We start from the raw sequence: 17,783 nt of genomic DNA on the forward strand, positions 1-17,783 counted from the left end.
AACCCACTTGAATCAAAGTGTGAAATATGATATATCAAGAACTATGTAATGTTTTGAACAACCAACAATAAAAATTTAAAAAAAAATAATAAACACTATTGTGATTCATACTAAAAAAAAAAAAAAAAAAAAGAAAATCTAAGACTCAGAAAATTTGAGTTAAGTAACTTGCCCTGGGCCACACAACCACTAAGCAATGATGCTACTGCAGCTGTGTCTTACTTTAAAGCCCAAGATATCATTCCATATTACTGCTAATAAACCAAGTATCCTCCTTGCCCTATAGCCCCCGGAAATGCAAACATGCCTAAAGAAATTCAAGCTGTGGTACTGAATGGCTTAATGCCACCAGAGAGCTCCCTGAAACACAAATTATTCTAAACACATGTAAACTATACTTTAATTAATGGAACTGCCCATCATTCTTCCCCTAATATAGACATTAACCTGTATAAGAATTTTGACACTTGAGAAAAGCTAAAAGCTAGGTTTCCCCAGATTATGTTTTTAAATTTCTAATTCTTTTTTTTTTTAAAGAGAGAGGGAGAGAGAGAGAGAGAGAGAGAGAGAGAATTTTTAATATTTATTTTTTAGTTATCGGCGGACACAACATCTTTGTTTGTATGTGGTGCTGAGGATCGAACCCGGGCCGCACGCATGCCAGGTGAGCGCACTACCGCTTGAGCCACATCCCCAGCCCCTCTAATTCTTTTATTCTTTTTTTAAAATACTTTTTTAGCTATACATGGACACAATATCTTTATTTTTATGTGGTGCTGAAGATCAAATGAAGTGCCTCACATGTGCGAGGCAAGCACTCTGCCACTGAGCCACATCCCAGCCCTCTTTTATTCTTAATAAGCTATAAAACTATAGAAAAATAAACATCTCCTCTCAGAAAAATTTCACAGGGAAAAAAAAGGTTACATTTAACTTAACTTTTTAAGAAGTAGGGCAAAATACATAACTAGTGTTTAATTATTTGGAGACTTTGCTAAAGCTGATCTTTGCTAAAGAATTTAAATGAGAGTAAATGATAAAGTTTCTCTTTTAAAAAAATTATACCTACAATATTATACTGTTAAATGATAAATGTAGTATAGGATGACCCCAATTTAGTTTTAAAACACCTTCCTCCCTTCATCTGCACATTGGGGGGATAAAAGATTACATACATGTCTGTGTGTACAAAAATATTTGAGGTGATTATGGCTGGACAGTGGACGACTTCTATATTTTTCCTATTTCACTTAAATTTTCTACAAAGCACAGGTATTATTTTTAGAAAAACGTCTAAAAATGTTATTTTTAAAAAATGCATAGAAGAGAAACTGTCTAAAAAGGACTGGCCAGAGACCAGTGGAAAACCAATGGTCCCCAGGAGATGAATCAGTGGAACCATAAGTGTTTCCTCGGGTCATTACAAAAGAGAGCTGTATGGGACTTATAAAAGTGTAATTGTTACTTTCAAGCTCAGTGAGTTTGTTAAGGTTACTAAGCTTAAGTAATTCCAAAATAAACACATTATCCTTGGGTCTCCAATACTGTCTTCAGTAAAGTCTGTTACAGTGAGGTTCAGAAAAATTAAGAGCATCCCTCATTGAAACTCTTGCTTGGGGGCCCAGAATAAAACCTTATACTACTGTAAAAACAGGTTTAAGAATACACAAAATAAATACACTGTTGATGGCAGCTCCACTTCCTAGTCCATCATTCAGCAATATGATCCTATAATAGCAAAGATGTGGTTCAATCACCAAAACATTTGCAAATAAGAGCCTGTGAGTGACTTTCCTTTCATCTCCATAGTCCTCACTAGCATTTAGTTTTTTCAGTGAACCTTCCCTTTACTGATGAGATACAGGTCCAAGTAAGTGATTACTGTCATCATATATCAGAGTTAGCAACCATCCGACTGAATCCCTGCAAAGCAAGTTAACCAGTGAGGGAAAACCTACTAAAAAACTTTCCAAGGGTAGTAATAAACTAACAAAGCAATGCAGAGCACTTTATAGTTCCATAGGTTAGGAAATAAAACATGAATTGCCCGAAACAAATTCAAGAAGTAAAATGGTTGTACCAAGGAGGTCCCTGGTCCAGCTCTCAAGAGTTCTTGCTAGAGACAACTAAGAAATCTGTCAGTACCTTAAAGGGCTATGGCAGACAGCAGAACTTGGGACACAATATTCCAAAGAACTGTGAACTCCTCTCCTACACTACACACTCTAGGGAACATAAGCATAAACTGCTGTGATACTTCCAACACGGAACTCTCTAACCAGCACTGCCTGCCAACTTAATCTTTACCCTAAGTTTTCACTCTAAAGTATTAAGGAAATCTTTTTCTGTGTAAAAATATCTGACTTAATGAAAATCACTGAGAAAATAGGATCCATTGTACAGCCAATTCTGCTGAAATATAATCCTCAGCAAAGTCAGGGGTCCTCAGAAGAGTTTTACAAAAACACTGAGAAGGATTTTAAATGTGTTATCTGTGTTCTTTAAGTTACTTTATTTCCAAGAAGTCAATGTTACATAATATTTCTTGACTACATTGACTGTGCCAGTGAAATACAGGAAGAAGTATTACTTCTGGACCTAGTTTCTACCTCTAAGGAAAGCCTTTCCATTTTTATAGCTAACATGACAAAATCCACTTTTCAGCCAAACTTCCCCAACACAGCAGTTTAGATACTATTTCAAATACTATTAAATTTAATGGCAGGTCTAAATTCAGACTTTTCATTTCACTTTTGCACCTACTGGAAATTATTTCACTCAAAATAATTATGTCTTCAGATGATTTCCTATTTCCACTTAAAGTGGAAACAAATTAGAACACTTCAAATTCTATTTGCACTTCCCAAACACAAAAATGACTCATTTGTCTGGCATCATCAGAAAATGAAGTTCTCCACATTAAGCATTTTCCAGATAACTAAAGCCCACAAAAGTGCAGAGCTCATCTATCTCATTCCCCATTATGTCCACCAGAGCCTAGAACAGTATCTAGATGTTCAGAAAGTCACTAAATGCAAGAGTAAATTTTTGTTTTGTTTACTTTTGTAAAACTTTTATTTTTAACCATTTAATGAAAATTTCCCGACGACGAATTACAGTCATTCCTCCTTTAAAAAAAAAAAAAAAAAAGACACTGAACAGAAATCAAGACTTTCTTCTTACTTTGAGTATCACTAGAAATGGCAATCACTCCACTCTGCTATCAGACACTTAATCCTCTGATGCTATTAAAATGCACAGGACTTTTTGCTACCATGTTAAAACGCCCCCCATGCTATGCTTTTCCTTTTCTCATATGAGCTATCATGTCTCCTTGCTGCTGCTGCTGCTGCTACTGCTGCCGCTGCCGCCTCCACCACCACCCCCTTCTTTTACACACAAATGTCTGGCAAGGTTCTGAAGTTAAATCTGTCTCTAAAGCAGAATAAAATATATGGACTTGGGTTACAATTCTACTTCTGAACTGTTACTACAGATTCTATGTATTTAACAGACTCTGTGCACGGGTATGCATACACACATGTACACACACACATGTGTACACACACACACACACACACACACATTCTCATTCTCTCTCTCTCTCTCTCTCTCTCTCTCTCTCTCTCTCTCTCTCTCTCCCCCGAAAATCTGAGATGGTTCTGTTAATTTTAAATGGGTATCTTAAGGACTTTCATTTAAGTGCTAAGTTTCAAATATTAATCATGACTAATGACTCAAAAAATAGCTCCAATATAAACCTCAGGGCACATACACTTAGAAGACACCAGGCACCATAAAGCTGGGTCTCATCTTGCTTGATAGGCTGTGATAGGGCCACAATTTAGATTCACTGTTCCAAAGTTCATGGCAGCAAAAATCAAACACACTGGCAGCCATGGTGCACTATGCTTGCCCAGAAAGGCCTGTCTCCCTGAACCTGAAAGTGGAAAGGATAATTTAAGTGTAGCATTTAGTTTATACAATACAACTGGGGTTCCTTCCCCACAACAAACTTTGAATAATGTTTATAATTTAGCAATCAACTGAAATGATGAAAGAAGTACCACAATTGAAATAAAATATTTATGTATTTTAAACCAGTAAAGCTGTGTCTTCAAAAGCAAAGAGAAATACAGTTCTGAATTAGGGATGGATACAAATAAAATGGGGGATTTGTTTATTTGGGTCTTTGAGTTGTTTTTCTTCTTCTCAAAGATTTAATGAACTTTCATTTGAAATAAGCATAGTTTACTAAATTAAAGGATCTGATTAAGTATTCCTTAAAAGTAACTAGCTGGATAAACAATAAAGCAAGTTATCCAGGAGTCAAGAAGAGAAAAATTACTCCAGACTGTTTTATGAATATTCTTCCAAAGTCACCAATCCTTCAACAAAAATAGTTCAACGGAAGATTTCAGTTCCTGGTACTGAACTGAACAAAGAGAACCACATGTTTTTAATGGTTGCTCATAAACGACCCAAATAAATCTCCAAAAGAACAGCAGTGGTTCTTTCTGTATTTTTCCCTTCAAAACTCACAAGACCAATTCAACATCGAAATAAAAATTACTGTACTTTATGGCACCACTCACTTTGTGACACATTTATTTGCTGTCATGAAAGTTAGTGCCTCAACAAACTAAATGAGATTTAGGGAAAAACTTCTTTTTTTCTTTTTTCTTTAAACAGCACAAAATGTCCTTGCCATTTGCGGCAGAAAGAGTTTACCCACCTCAAATAAGAAGATTTTCAAACTAAGTGAGAGAACTAAGTATTTATATATATAAATGTTACAAGGAATATTTCCAAATAGCTTTCCAATCAATTATAATGCTGACCTTAGATCAGAATTACACTGCTAACTACCATTTATAGGAAATAAAGCCTACACAACAGAAATATAATATACAATTTAACCACTGATGTTCTACTTTCCCCAACTTTAACTCAAAATTAAAACACAGAGCAACAGCACACCCTGCTGGAAGTTAATAACACAACTAGAATAATCAGCAGCCCTGAAACACTAATTTCCCACTAACTGAAAACATAGATTCATGGGCATTAACCATCAGATGCCTATACATATGATCTTAAAGGTTAAAGTAAAACTTAGAATAACTTTCAGATGAAAAGATACTGGTTTTTTCCTGCTTCTTTCTCTGGCTCCACCCACCCCCAACCACCTTAAGTAATTTTACTCTATCTGGATTTAACTCTAAATAAAAATATTCTCAAATCTGCTTTCTGTAAAGAAAAACTAATAATCTCATAAAAGAGGAAACTGAGGCCTTTTTCTACATGAAATTGCTTTAAATGCCCCTTCTTCCCATCCCGTCTTGGTCTTTGATATATCCCTAAAGACCACCATTAAGAATCCACAAGGCAGCCTGGAGGTCTATGAACCACAATTCACATGCCAGTGGCAAAATGCCTATACATATTCTGGAATTCAAAACAAGCAGATTATATTAAGAAACCACATGGCCATGAAACTGCATCTAGTATGTTTCAATGTTTTCTTAGACATGGAAAATCCTAGAAGCCATTGTCTAAGTAATCCAACTCCACCCTCTTAATTCAAATTTAAAGGAATCAGAGAATAGACAGAAAAATATCAAGGTTTTTTAAATGTGCTATTTTGGCTATAAAAAGGAAACTCCTTGATACCACTGAAATCTCTTCATAGAGAAAAACAGACTGTTATATAGTATTAATCTACAGTATTCTGAGTGACCAGTTATCAACTTGGTAGCTGCTCCCACATTTAAAAGGTACAGACTAACCTGTGGTTTACCTGCAGGGAGGACATTCTTTGGAAGGCCTGTAATTGTGTAAAACCAATGAACTGGGCCAAGAATGATCAAACACTTGAGTTTAGTTTTATTCAAAAATTGCAAAGGCAATAAGCAGCTCAGGTCTATTTTATTGAAATTGTAACCAGTGTCACTATTTACTTCATAATTTAAATCAAGATACATTTGAATTAGAATTTTAAAAGGATACCAACCTCAAGCCTCTTTTCAAGTGATTCAATTCTGTCCTTTTTGCTAGCTAGATTAGCCCGTGTATAGCGGCTCTGCCCAGGAAGATATAAAACTTGACTGTAGCATTCTTCCCACACCTGGTTATAAGCTTCACTCGAGAGTTCTCCATGACTCATTCCTTGTTTGACCACTTCCATCTCCTGCACCAGAACATCTTGGGCCTGTTGAGAATAATAATTTCAGTGAGTTTAAGTACTAAAAATACTTGTCATCACCAGAAGAGAATTTAAAAAGACTAGGTTTTTTTCCCTCCTTCCTTAGGCTAAAGGCAAGGAGTTTTGGTTGGTTGATCATTTTTTGGAGGAGGTGGAAGGCAATACCTAAGCCAATTGAGTTATTATACCTATAAGTCAATATAGACTGATTTTAAAATGTCAAGCATCTGTGTTTCCCCTATAGTACAAACATCTTTAGTTTTCACTCATTATAATAGCAGCTACCATTTCTTAAATCAATCATCTATAATATGTCAGAAACTGGATTTAAAAGTTTTACATACATTATCTCCAAAGATCACAACTACCTTACAAAACAGCCAATATTCATTCACTTCAGTTTTCCATTGTTGTTGCTGTTTTGTTGTTTTTGATTTTGGGTACCAGGGATTGAACCCAGGGGCACTTTACCACAGAGTCACAAACCCAGCCCTTTTTATTTTTGAGACAGGCCTCATTAAGTTGCTGAGGCTGGCTTTGAACTTGGAATTCTCCTGCCTCAACCTCCCAAGCCCTGGGATTACAGGCATGTGCCATCATGCTGGGCTTAACCTTGTTTCAAAGCTGTAAACTGAGGCTCGCAGATTATAAACTTGTTCAAGACCACATCACTAGTAATCAGATAAAGAAGGATCTAAAGACAAAATGGCACAATGCTTGGGTGTGCTCCATCCACTTTCCCATTCCACCTCAAACTCATCACCTCACAGAATGGTGAAGGGGAATCAGGCCTCTTTTTGACGAAAGGTTTTTTTTTCTCTTCCTGAAAGAAGACCTCTAACATTGCCAGATAATGAGACTGGAGTCATAAATAAAGTTCATACAGCAGCTTTGGTTTGCTATAAAAGGAACAGTTTAAAATGACAGGATGACAGGGAAAGGAGCAAGACAGGCCTAGGTTATCATAGCTTTAACATTTGAATAGCTGTCTGAATTGTTTAATTTCTCTGAGCCCATTTCTCATCCATAAAATGGGGACAGCACCTACCTGATATGTTTGTCATTAGGATTAAATGAACAATATATGCAAAGAGCTCAGTCCAACACCAGACACACAGAATTCCATGAACATATCATAAACCCTTGTATCATAGCTAATGAAAAACTGACAACCATCTTCTATGCCTTACAGAAGGTTTTCAATCTTTCTGGTAATGTTGGAAAATAAATATATATCAAAATATGTTTTTAAAAAATCAAAAGAAATGCCCAAAAAAGCAAAATTTTAACCAAAATTAAAAAATTATGTCTATAGAAAATAAAGAACTGATATTGTTAAGTAATACTTCTCAAGGGAAACAATGAAAACAAACAATAAATGAAAATCTGAAACCTCATTCAAAAAGGAATGGTACACTGTACACAGTAAAAATTTACAAGTTTTGGCTCTTGTCATTAGGAGAGAATGTAGTAAGTCATCTTTAAAGAGTAAGAATAAAGAATCTGCTTTGAAATAACTGTTTCAAATTCTTTTTAGAACAAAGAGAAATTCACAGATAAAAAAATGGGAGAATATTTAATATTGTTTCAAATAATCCCAAAGTAATACTTAGAATTATTATTTTTAAAGGTTGTAATAGAAAAATGTATCCCCTACAGAACCTCTAAAAGCAACAATGTGATCCTTGTTTCAGATTTGCATACATAAAATAAATTTAGGAATATTTATTTTCTAAATTCCTTTTCCTCATATTTTCACTCTAAAGAGGAAACTATTCAAGTATTGATTTCAGAACCTGAGTCTCAACTCTTAATTCAATTATTAAATGAGCCTGACAGAGAGGAGGCATAGATGTCAACAGATGTCAGTTTCACTATCCCACTTACCAAAAATAAATGTCATTCAAAGTTATTCAGAAATCAGGGGCAAGTTATTAATAAACCCTCCCCTCTTTCTCTACTGTCTAAAACTCCTATAAAAATATGTATTAGTTTATAGTAAGGAAAATAGTAAGAAACCAAGAAAGATATAAAGAGGAATAATGCAGAATAGAAGATAGGAGAAAGAATCCTGTAATTTCTCCCAAGTGTGCAGCAGCTCATTCCAAATTAGAGTCATCACTGCCTCTCAGGGTCTAATATTAAAGAAAAAAAGACAAGTAAATGACTGCTTTACTTCTATCTTAGCCTATTTTTGGCTGCTAAAAAAGGAAACCACAGATTGGATAATTTAAAAAGAAAAGAAATTTCTTTCTCACAATTCTGGAGGCTAGGAAGTCCAAAATCACAGGGCTACATCTGGTAAGGCTTTCTTGCTACACTATACCACGGCAGACAGTATCATTCCCAAGATAACTCACTCACTCCAGATACAACCCATCCGCTCATGAAGGTGTAGCCTTCAGACCTAACTTCTTAGAGGCCCTACTTCCTAATACTATTACAATGGCAATTAAATTCAACATGAATTTTAGAAGGGAGTTTCAAATCACAGCAGCTTCCAGCTAGGAAATAAACTATTTTCTTATGCTACTGTACAGATTTGTTGATCAAAGCAGAAAAAATAAAATGCATATCATGGAAGAGATAGGATACAGAGTTTATACAAGAAATTGTTTCCTTATATAAAAGGGTAGAGGGAAATCATATGAAGGGAATAAATTTCATAAAAAGTATTTCCTTTCTTTGAACAGAAAAACTGTTTAATCTATAATTTTTTTTAAAGAATTTAATCTTTATTTTATTTATTTGGGTTTTTTGTTTTGTTTTTTTATGTGGCACTGAGGCTCAAATCCAGTGCCTTGCCTAGGCTAGGCAGGCACTCTATAACTAAGCTACAAACTCAGCACATCTAAAAATATTTTTAAAGTAGACAGTCCCCAACTAACAATGGTTAGACTTTTTATGTTATTACAATGGTGTGAAAGCAATATACATCCAATTCAATCTGTACTTTAAATCTTGAATTTTTATCTGTTTCTAGGCTAGCAACAGGCAGGATAATACTTTCTTGAAAGGCTGATAAGCTGCTCCTCCCTTAGCTCCCTGTCAGCCACGCATTCATTTTACAGTGTACTGTATTGATAAAACTATCATGTCTGGTGGGTTAGATGTACTAAGTGCATTTTCAACTTAATGGTATTTTCAACTTGTAATGGGTTTATCAGTATATAACCACATCAAAAGTCAATGAGTGGGGGCTGGGGTTGTGGCTCAGTGATAGATCACTCGCCTAGCATGCATGAAGCACTGAGTTCGATCCTCAGCACCACATAAATGTAAAATAAAGATATTGTGTCCACCTAAAACTAAAAAACAAATAATTAACAACAACAACAAAAGTCAATGAGGATCTGTATATAAGTGAGCTTTAAAGGCATCCAATTCTTTTCAGAGACAGCAGAGTTGAACACAGGAAGTGGGAACGGCAGCAATTACTGAACAAGCCAATACACCCATGAATCAAAACACCTTGCTACCAGAACCAATGTTTAGCTGATACACATGTGGGGTGAGAATAAAGTATGTCCTTTTCCTAACACTTCATAAACACTTATCTCCTAACCAAATGCTTCAGTTGTTCATGAATATTAATGTGGCAAAATAAGTTCACATTTGTCCATGACACACAGCATCTAACAAATGCTTAAATCTCATGGCAGAAATATTCCTGCTCAATCATACCTTTTTCAGCTCTTCTTTGGAGAACTTTTCATAAGGGTTATGTTCCAGATAAGCAATGTGCTCAGAATTGTTAGTACCAAATACAACAGTTTTTCCTTTTTTATTTCCAGATGGCTCATAGGGGTGATGAAGAAGGTCATAATGAAGCATTGTAATCATTTCTTTTTTGATTAGTTCTTCACTTTTCTGTAAATCTGTTAGAGGTGGTTCTACATTTAAAGGTCTTAGAATAGTTTCATTTACCTAAAAATTGTAAAACAAGTACAATTACCAAACATATCACTGCAACATACTAATGTTATTCCTTTTACAGCATAGCAGTTTTACATTTTAAAAAGCATTTTTTCCCCTTCTAAATTCTTACTGGTATCAGTACGTCATTTTAAAGACTACTGGGACTTGCTTTATTATATTCCAGGAAGTAGATGAAATTTTGTTTTACAGTCTTTATGAATGATATAAAAAGCATCAATCATATAAAACTTAAAACTTCTTCAGTCAGAAATTTTAATACTTACTTCAGATGGTCTTGGCAAATCTTTCTGGACAGCTTTGTGCATTCGTTTCATTTCCTTTACCCGCTCTGCCTCTCGTATGGCCTAAACAATAATTTTATATCCATTATTGCAGCTATACAGTATTTGACACTTCTCAATAAAGCTGAAAACATTTTAGTCTGTAAAATCAATAATGTTCAAAAGCTAAATCTGTAGAAATTTGTGTAAGTTTGTAGAAAGGTAATAGTAAGACCATGAAAATCTATCCGTTCATTCTCAATACAATAGAAACTAAGAAATTTCAATGTCTGCTACAGCAGTCTCCAAATCTATCTGGCTCTATGCATCAGACAACCACTTTTCTTGTCTAAATGAGAATCCTAAACACAAAGGAGATTTCCCAACAACCCTTTCTTTTAACCCCAAAGCTACTGACTTATAATTTAAAAAGCTAGTGAACGTTTCCTGATTCTCAAGTTATACGGTAACGCATTAAAATTTCATGGCATTTCTGAGAAAGTAAATGTAATTCAAAGTAGCTCAGAAGGCAAAATATGAAAAGTACCACCCACTGCTCCCTATAAAAAAGTAGATTCACATGGTTCTCCTCTAAAATATGATTTATATTGATGTCATTCTCACATCAACCCTGAGATTAAAGCTACATAAAATCATCCTAAAATGGACGACCATGGGATTAACTGAAAGGGATCACATAAACTCAGTTTTAGTTTGGAATTTACTACCACTTACCAGCCATAAGACTTGGGAAAAGTTAACTTAATTCATTTAAGCCTGTTACCTCATTTCAAAAATAGAGCTAATACATTACTGGACTATTATGTGCAAATGAGAAAATAATTAACTAAAAGATATATTAGTACAATGTATTTACTGTATTTCCTGATATACTCTTCCCAATTTCCAAATCCATTTTTTATTAGTTTACACTGACTTAAATCTATTTACCCAACTAATCTAAGATGTACTTACTTACTTTTAACATCTTTTCTTCACTAGATTGAAGGAATGGCTAAAAAATTATTTGCATTTTAGAGAAGCATATTGAATTTGACAGAGTACTTAAATTACTCTACATATATATATATACACTTCAAAAATACCCACCAAGAGACTGTGAGTATACCATGATTTACATCAGGAAATAACATTAATAATGTAATTTAATTTAGGATATTTTTTAAATATCAAAAAAACCTTAAGTTCTTGAGACATTTAACAATACTCATCATTCTTTAAGCCTCCTGACATATTTAGTAACACTCACTCTTCTTCACAGCACTATTACCCACCTGCTTTCGAGCATCCACGTCAGCAGCATCTTCAATATAAGTATCATCCACTTCCCGGTCTTCGAGCTCCTTCTCAGCATTTTCAGGTAAAACAATTTCAAAATCATTCTTTGGGGCAGGAAGTCCCAACAACCCTAATCGGAGATGTTCACGAGATTCTCTTTCCTGTAGAAAAGAAATGGTCCTTCTCACTCATACACATTAAGTATCCAATGGGTATTCTATAAAAATTTCCAAAAAAAAATTAGCCTAAAATTAATTCTAGAAAAGTTATTCCTGGCTTCAGAGCTAAGATTTTTGTTTATCTTCTATCTGCTCCATATTAAGACCAATCAATAGCTTTGACTTGTGATCAATGAAGATACTCTGGGATATTCCAATAGGATATTTGAAAATCACCTCCACTAGAACAGAAAAAAAAAAGACCAACTGGATTTTCATTTGAAAGAATATATATACGTTTTTTGTACTTTCTCTCCCATTTAAAGAGGTTTTTTTTAATATTTATTTTTTAGTTTTAGTTGGACACAATACTTTATTTTTTTTATTTTTATGTGGTGCTGAGGATTGAAACCAGGGCCCCACACGTGCTAGGCAAGTGCTCTACTGCTGAGCCACAACCCAGCCCCTAAAGAGTTTTATTGATACTAATAGAGCACATCATGCCCCCAACAAAGCAAAAAAAAACTTATATACAATGAGAATTAAAATGCTCTTAAAGATAATCTATTTTATCATTCATAGTGTAAATTATACTATATTAGCTAAAAGGCATTATAGTCTATAAAAACAACCAGTACTGTCATTTTCATCTTCATTTTTATTCATACTTTTCCACCGATGTACAAGCATTTCATCAGGCACCTAAATACTGAGTCTCAGTATTTAGTTAAACCAGAGAATGAATTAATCAGTTATCTTCTGCTGAACGACTAGCTGACGTCAATTTAGACTTCTGTGTTTGACTCTTAGTGGTCCTTTGTGTGCACTCTTCATGTTCTCCTCAGTCCAGAAGATGTGAAAAGTTTTAATTCCAGGAAATCAAAGGCCATGTAATTGGCATATACATTTTATTTCTAATGAGATATTTACTTTCACATATACAAAATTATTTATGTAGCACTGTACTCATCCCACTACCCCACCCTGTGACTCACTGTTTTAAGCACAAGACAACATTTATTTTTTATAAAAATGCCAATCATAATGAAACATATTCATGTTTCTAAGTGTACTGTTGAAATGCCCAGATAAATTTATGCCAAAAATCAGTATTAATAATACTGATAAGAAGATCTGTTGGAAGAATATATTTCTGACAATGAAATTTAATAGCAAATGAAAAGAACAAACAGAAAAGTTAACTTGTCCTTGGACTAATAAAAAAAATTCCCAAAGAAACCAGCTGGTAGCCAAAGCTTTTCTCAGTGCATCCTTGGCTCACCTTTCCAGTCTTATTTCCCAATCCCCCTAGAATATAAACATTGTTAAAACAAAGGATAGCCCCTCAAATTTCTGATTTATGTTTTCCACACATAGGTTCTCAATTGTTTAATCCATATATAGCTTTTTTTTTTTTTAAGAGTTGGCCTTAGTGGATATCAATTTAGGTGCTAAATCATAAATTAACTAAATCTATATATGAAGTTAGAATTAATTTCTAAACTGAAGATAGATCAGTATCACTGGAACTCATTTTTTTAAAATTTCACAGTGATTTTCTTCGGAATCAAATAAGGTACAATAATGTATTTACTGTATTTCCTGATATACTCTGCCCAATTTCCAAATCCATTCTTTATTAGTTTACACTGACTTATGTAATAAAAGCAGTAAAATGGGCAGAAGCAAAAACTGTAACTATTTATAGTTAGCTTTCTACATCACCTTGCAATATATACAAAAGAAAATTTCACTGAAATCAACAACAAAAAAAATTAACTTGGCTTTGAGATCTAGGCTGTCCTAAATATATGGAGCAAATAGAAGGATTCAGGCTCAAAATCTAATTGATAAGGCTTTAAAACTTAAAATTTCATTTATAGAAACAATTATTATTAAAATACATGTACCCCTAAAGAAAGAAAAGTATTCATTAGTAAACGATAAAAATTAAAATGATAAAAGATACAACATTTTCAATATTTACAAGCATATTAAGAGTAACAAAGTAGATTTATAAGCACAAAAGATTCCCCCCCACTTCCATCAACTCTTACAAATCATTCTTGTTTTCTGGCATTAACAGATGTATAAATTCCTAAGGTAAATGAAATCTACACTGGCTGAAATTTTTACTTTGGTACCCATAAGATTTTTTTTTTTTTCCAATTTTTAGAGCTGCGGATATAGTAACCTCAAGGGTAGAGCATATACTTATTAGCATGTACAAAGCTCTAGGTTCAATCCCCAACATTACCCCCAGGAAAAAAAAAAATTTTTTTAAAGAGTATTAAAAGGGAATTGACATTTACCATCTGTTTCACATAAGAGGGATCACTATAGTCTGCCATTCCATCTTCTGGATTAATGTTTAATTTGTCTCTAAGAGGAGTTCTACCTGGGGTAGAATTAGTAACTGGTTTAGGGGTTGTTCCACTTCGAGGAGTCAGCCCTTCAGCTCCATTAGAAGGAGTCCTAGAAAAAGAGAAATCAATTAATAAAAGTGCCACTTATATTTGGATTGTGCTTTCAAATGTTTTTCACATATATTATTCTACAGGGAATATAAAAAATATGGAAAAAACAAAGATTCCAAAAATTATGCCTGGTGGTTTTAAGTTCGTTCTCTAGGTTAAAATAAAGGTTTGGTTTAGTCAGCACAGAATGCTGTATTTTTATTTTATTGACTTCTAATAGTCGTTATGCTTGACAGAATCTTCCTTAAAAAGGTCCAGTAAACATTATTTCAATTTTTTCTTCATGCATTAGGGTGGCTAAGAATAGGCAGTGGGCAGGGAGGCTGGCCAACAGCATATGACTTGAGTTCAGTGTATTTGTCTAATCATCTTCTCCTCCCTATCAAGTTGTTGGCTATTACATTATCAGTCATTACTGTCATCATCAACTACATACTTTAAGTAATTCATTGTTTGGAAACCACACACCACACTTTTAAAAACACATCTAGGTATGAACAGGCTCTGGGTGAAGATTAAGAACCTCTTCTAGCAATGAAGTCCATAGACAAAGCCATCGTAGTGGCAAAGGCCTGTAATCTCAGCTACTCAAGAGGTTGCAATGGGAGGATCATAAGTTTGCAGCCAGCCTGGGCAACACAGCAAAACCCCATCTCAAAAAATAAAGAAAAAAGTACACAGACTTTGCAGTAACTTATGTTTTAATTGTTCAAAGCCTTTTGGGGGAGACAAGGGTGCTTACTTCCTGTATCTTGGCTGTGTTCCAGACTGGTGGTGCTGCCATACAGCTGTTCCCAATAGTTGAGGTGTTACCATATAAGACATGGTCCCTGCCCCCAAGGAGCTTACAATCTAGTTGAAAGACAAGACATACACAGGAGAAAAAGGATTAGGCTCTCTTTAGCCTCACAAGAAGTGTTAAATATCATACTGGGATTGGCTGCCAGTGTGTCTCTATTCTGCTTTTATATATAAATCTTAACAATTTAAGGAAAACTAAACCCATAGAAGGACATATTCTAACACTTAAAATTAAACTTGAAATAATCATCCCTTAAAAACTCAAATTCCATTTTAATATGACTAGTTTCCATAACATTTATATCTTAAAAGATAATCCTTTTCAAAAGAGTAGCTTAAAATAAAAGAACTACAAAGAAATACTGACCACTAGTTTAATAACATGCATGTGTGTTTAGGTGTGAATATGGACTGATTATTTGCAACCTACTTTGAAATGCCTTAAAAAATAAAGTGGATTGATAATTGGATAGATACGTGATAAAGCAAATATCACATATCATATAAAGTAAAATGTTAATAATCACAGAAACTAAGTGACTGGGTATATGAATATTTGCTTTGCCATTCTTGCATATTTTCTGAGCGTTTTAATTTTTCACAGAAAAATGCTAAGAAAAAGCAATAAGACATACATTAATTTTTATACATTTTTTATAAATTTTTAAAATTTTTATACAATTTTTATAAAATTCACCAAATGATCACTAACAATGGATTCATCTAATCTTTAAAATCAAATAAAGTGTTCAGAAACAAGATGCTAGCATCTGAAACTTTGAAAATAAAAATGCCACCATATGTAATCATTTCTTTGATACTATAAATGAGTAAGGAGAAAGAAAAAAAGAAAAAAAAAAACAAGTTGAATACTTATTTATATTCTTTGTCAACATACTAAAACAAACATGCTGTCCAAATTCTTGGATTCAAGTTTTCCTAAAACATAAAATATGTTTATTTTTATAATACCTGAATGGGGTAGAAAGAACTGTGTTTGGAGTCTGTACAACTTGCCGCTGTGGAGTCACGCCTGAGAAGTCACTCTCATGCAATGGGGTATTAAGTCCACCTTTTAATGGGGTGTCCACATTGGTCAAGGCCATGAGGTTCTGGGCTTCCTATTAAAAGAAATAAGGAAGCATGTTAATGGTCTAGATAAGCTAGCAGAATTCTCTCTTTTGATCCTATTATAAAAATGTTTAAGCAGCCACAATTCTTAGTTTCTTAGTGAAAACCAAGAGAGAAAACAAATATTATGCCACAACAGATTTCAATACTTCCATCCCTCTGTCAATCTAAGACATCACAAGTCACAATTTCTAGAATAAAGTTTTATATGTCAAGGCAGTTATAGTCTCACATATGAAATTGCAAGTTTCAGCATGCCCTTGCACTTCTCTGCCCAACAGCAGTCCTGCACCCATCTCTCAACTTCTAGCTGCAAACTCACAGAAAATAGTAGCCACAAAGAACCAACACCCTCCACAGCCCCCTTCATGCCTAGCTTCCAATTTCCCTACAAACTCTCCTTTTCAGATCTTTACTTCCCTAGCTTTTCCTTTTTGTGCATAAATCCAATTCTTTTAACAAATTCCTAATTCTATGATATTCATGCTGGTTCTGTTCCCCTTAATGAACCCTAACCAATGCACCCTAGGACTAGATCAAAGGAAGCCATGAGACAAAATTCCTCTTATCCCTGGCTACCCACCTTGGCAACCTTGGCACCTATATCATGCATAGAACAGTGGCATCTAACAAATAAAAGCTTAAAGTAAAAATCAATTTACCACATTTTTCATTAAAATAACGGATATTTTATCACAGCTAACCAGACTAAATTCTCAACTTCTGTCAGTTTGTCTTAGAGGTTCCAAAGAGCTTCAACCAGCTGGGATCACTGAATACTTTATTGTGGCAGAGACTGCTACCTGTCACCAAAAGTATTCTCTCCTTCCATGTATCAAAAGCCTCCATTTTAACCAGGTTCCCCAAAACAAAACTATATAACCCAGTAGCTCAGTATGGTTATATATCTAAGTTCTGGTCAGTGTGACAGAAGGAGAAACGACAAATGCAAGAGACGGGTTCTTAAAGAGCAAGACAGCAGTCCTTGTTCTCCCTTCCTCCTTCCTGCCAGCTAGAGGCAGAAAACATGGCTGGCACTGTAGCCACTGTACTTACCAAAGGGAGAGACGCTGTGAAGGAAAGTCAGGCATGGGACAGAACAAAACAGACCACCCCTAAGTCACTGACACCAGAAAGTACCATACAAGCCCCAGTCTGTTTATCTCTCAACATATAAAACATAAAATAAACCTCTATTCTATGTAGGCCACTGTTATGGTTTTCCATTAGAACCAAATTTAATTCCAACAAAAACACTTTTCAGATAACTACCCAAAATCTTTTAGAAGATAAATCCAAAACTACAAGCCCGAAACACTGCATATGTCCTAGCCTCTTGATATTTTTTCAAAATAACTACTCTCTATATTAAATATTTTCTCGTTATTACCTCAATACTCTTTCAGTCAGTCTTCAAAGCCTATACTGAACACACAAAAGGATAACATAAAGCTATAGGAATCAAAGACAGTGTGGTCCTGGTATAGGACCAATGGAACAAAATTCAGAACCC

The 17,783-nt window shown here is 34.5% G+C and overlaps 1 protein-coding gene across 1 annotated transcript in view; it reads right to left on the reverse strand.

Annotated features, from left to right (window-relative positions):
* Positions 1-17,783, reverse strand: part of Cdc5l (cell division cycle 5 like) — a 57,790-nt gene that overhangs the window by 19,359 nt on the left and 20,648 nt on the right. Inside the window, exons 9-14 of the mRNA XM_046426167.2 lie at positions 16,112-16,260; positions 14,174-14,336; positions 11,700-11,864; positions 10,408-10,488; positions 9,890-10,132; positions 6,014-6,211 (exon numbers count right to left, since the gene is read on the reverse strand). Coding sequence (XP_046282123.1) covers positions 6,014-6,211; positions 9,890-10,132; positions 10,408-10,488; positions 11,700-11,864; positions 14,174-14,336; positions 16,112-16,260 — 999 coding nt within the window. The remainder of the gene's footprint in view (positions 1-6,013; positions 6,212-9,889; positions 10,133-10,407; positions 10,489-11,699; positions 11,865-14,173; positions 14,337-16,111; positions 16,261-17,783) is intronic.

This window comes from Marmota monax, unplaced genomic scaffold (assembly GCF_021218885.2).
Source record: "Marmota monax isolate L192 unplaced genomic scaffold, Marmota_monax_Labrador192_F-V1.1 WCK01_AAM20220418_F8-fsc00187, whole genome shotgun sequence".
Taxonomy (NCBI): Eukaryota; Metazoa; Chordata; class Mammalia; order Rodentia; family Sciuridae; genus Marmota; species Marmota monax.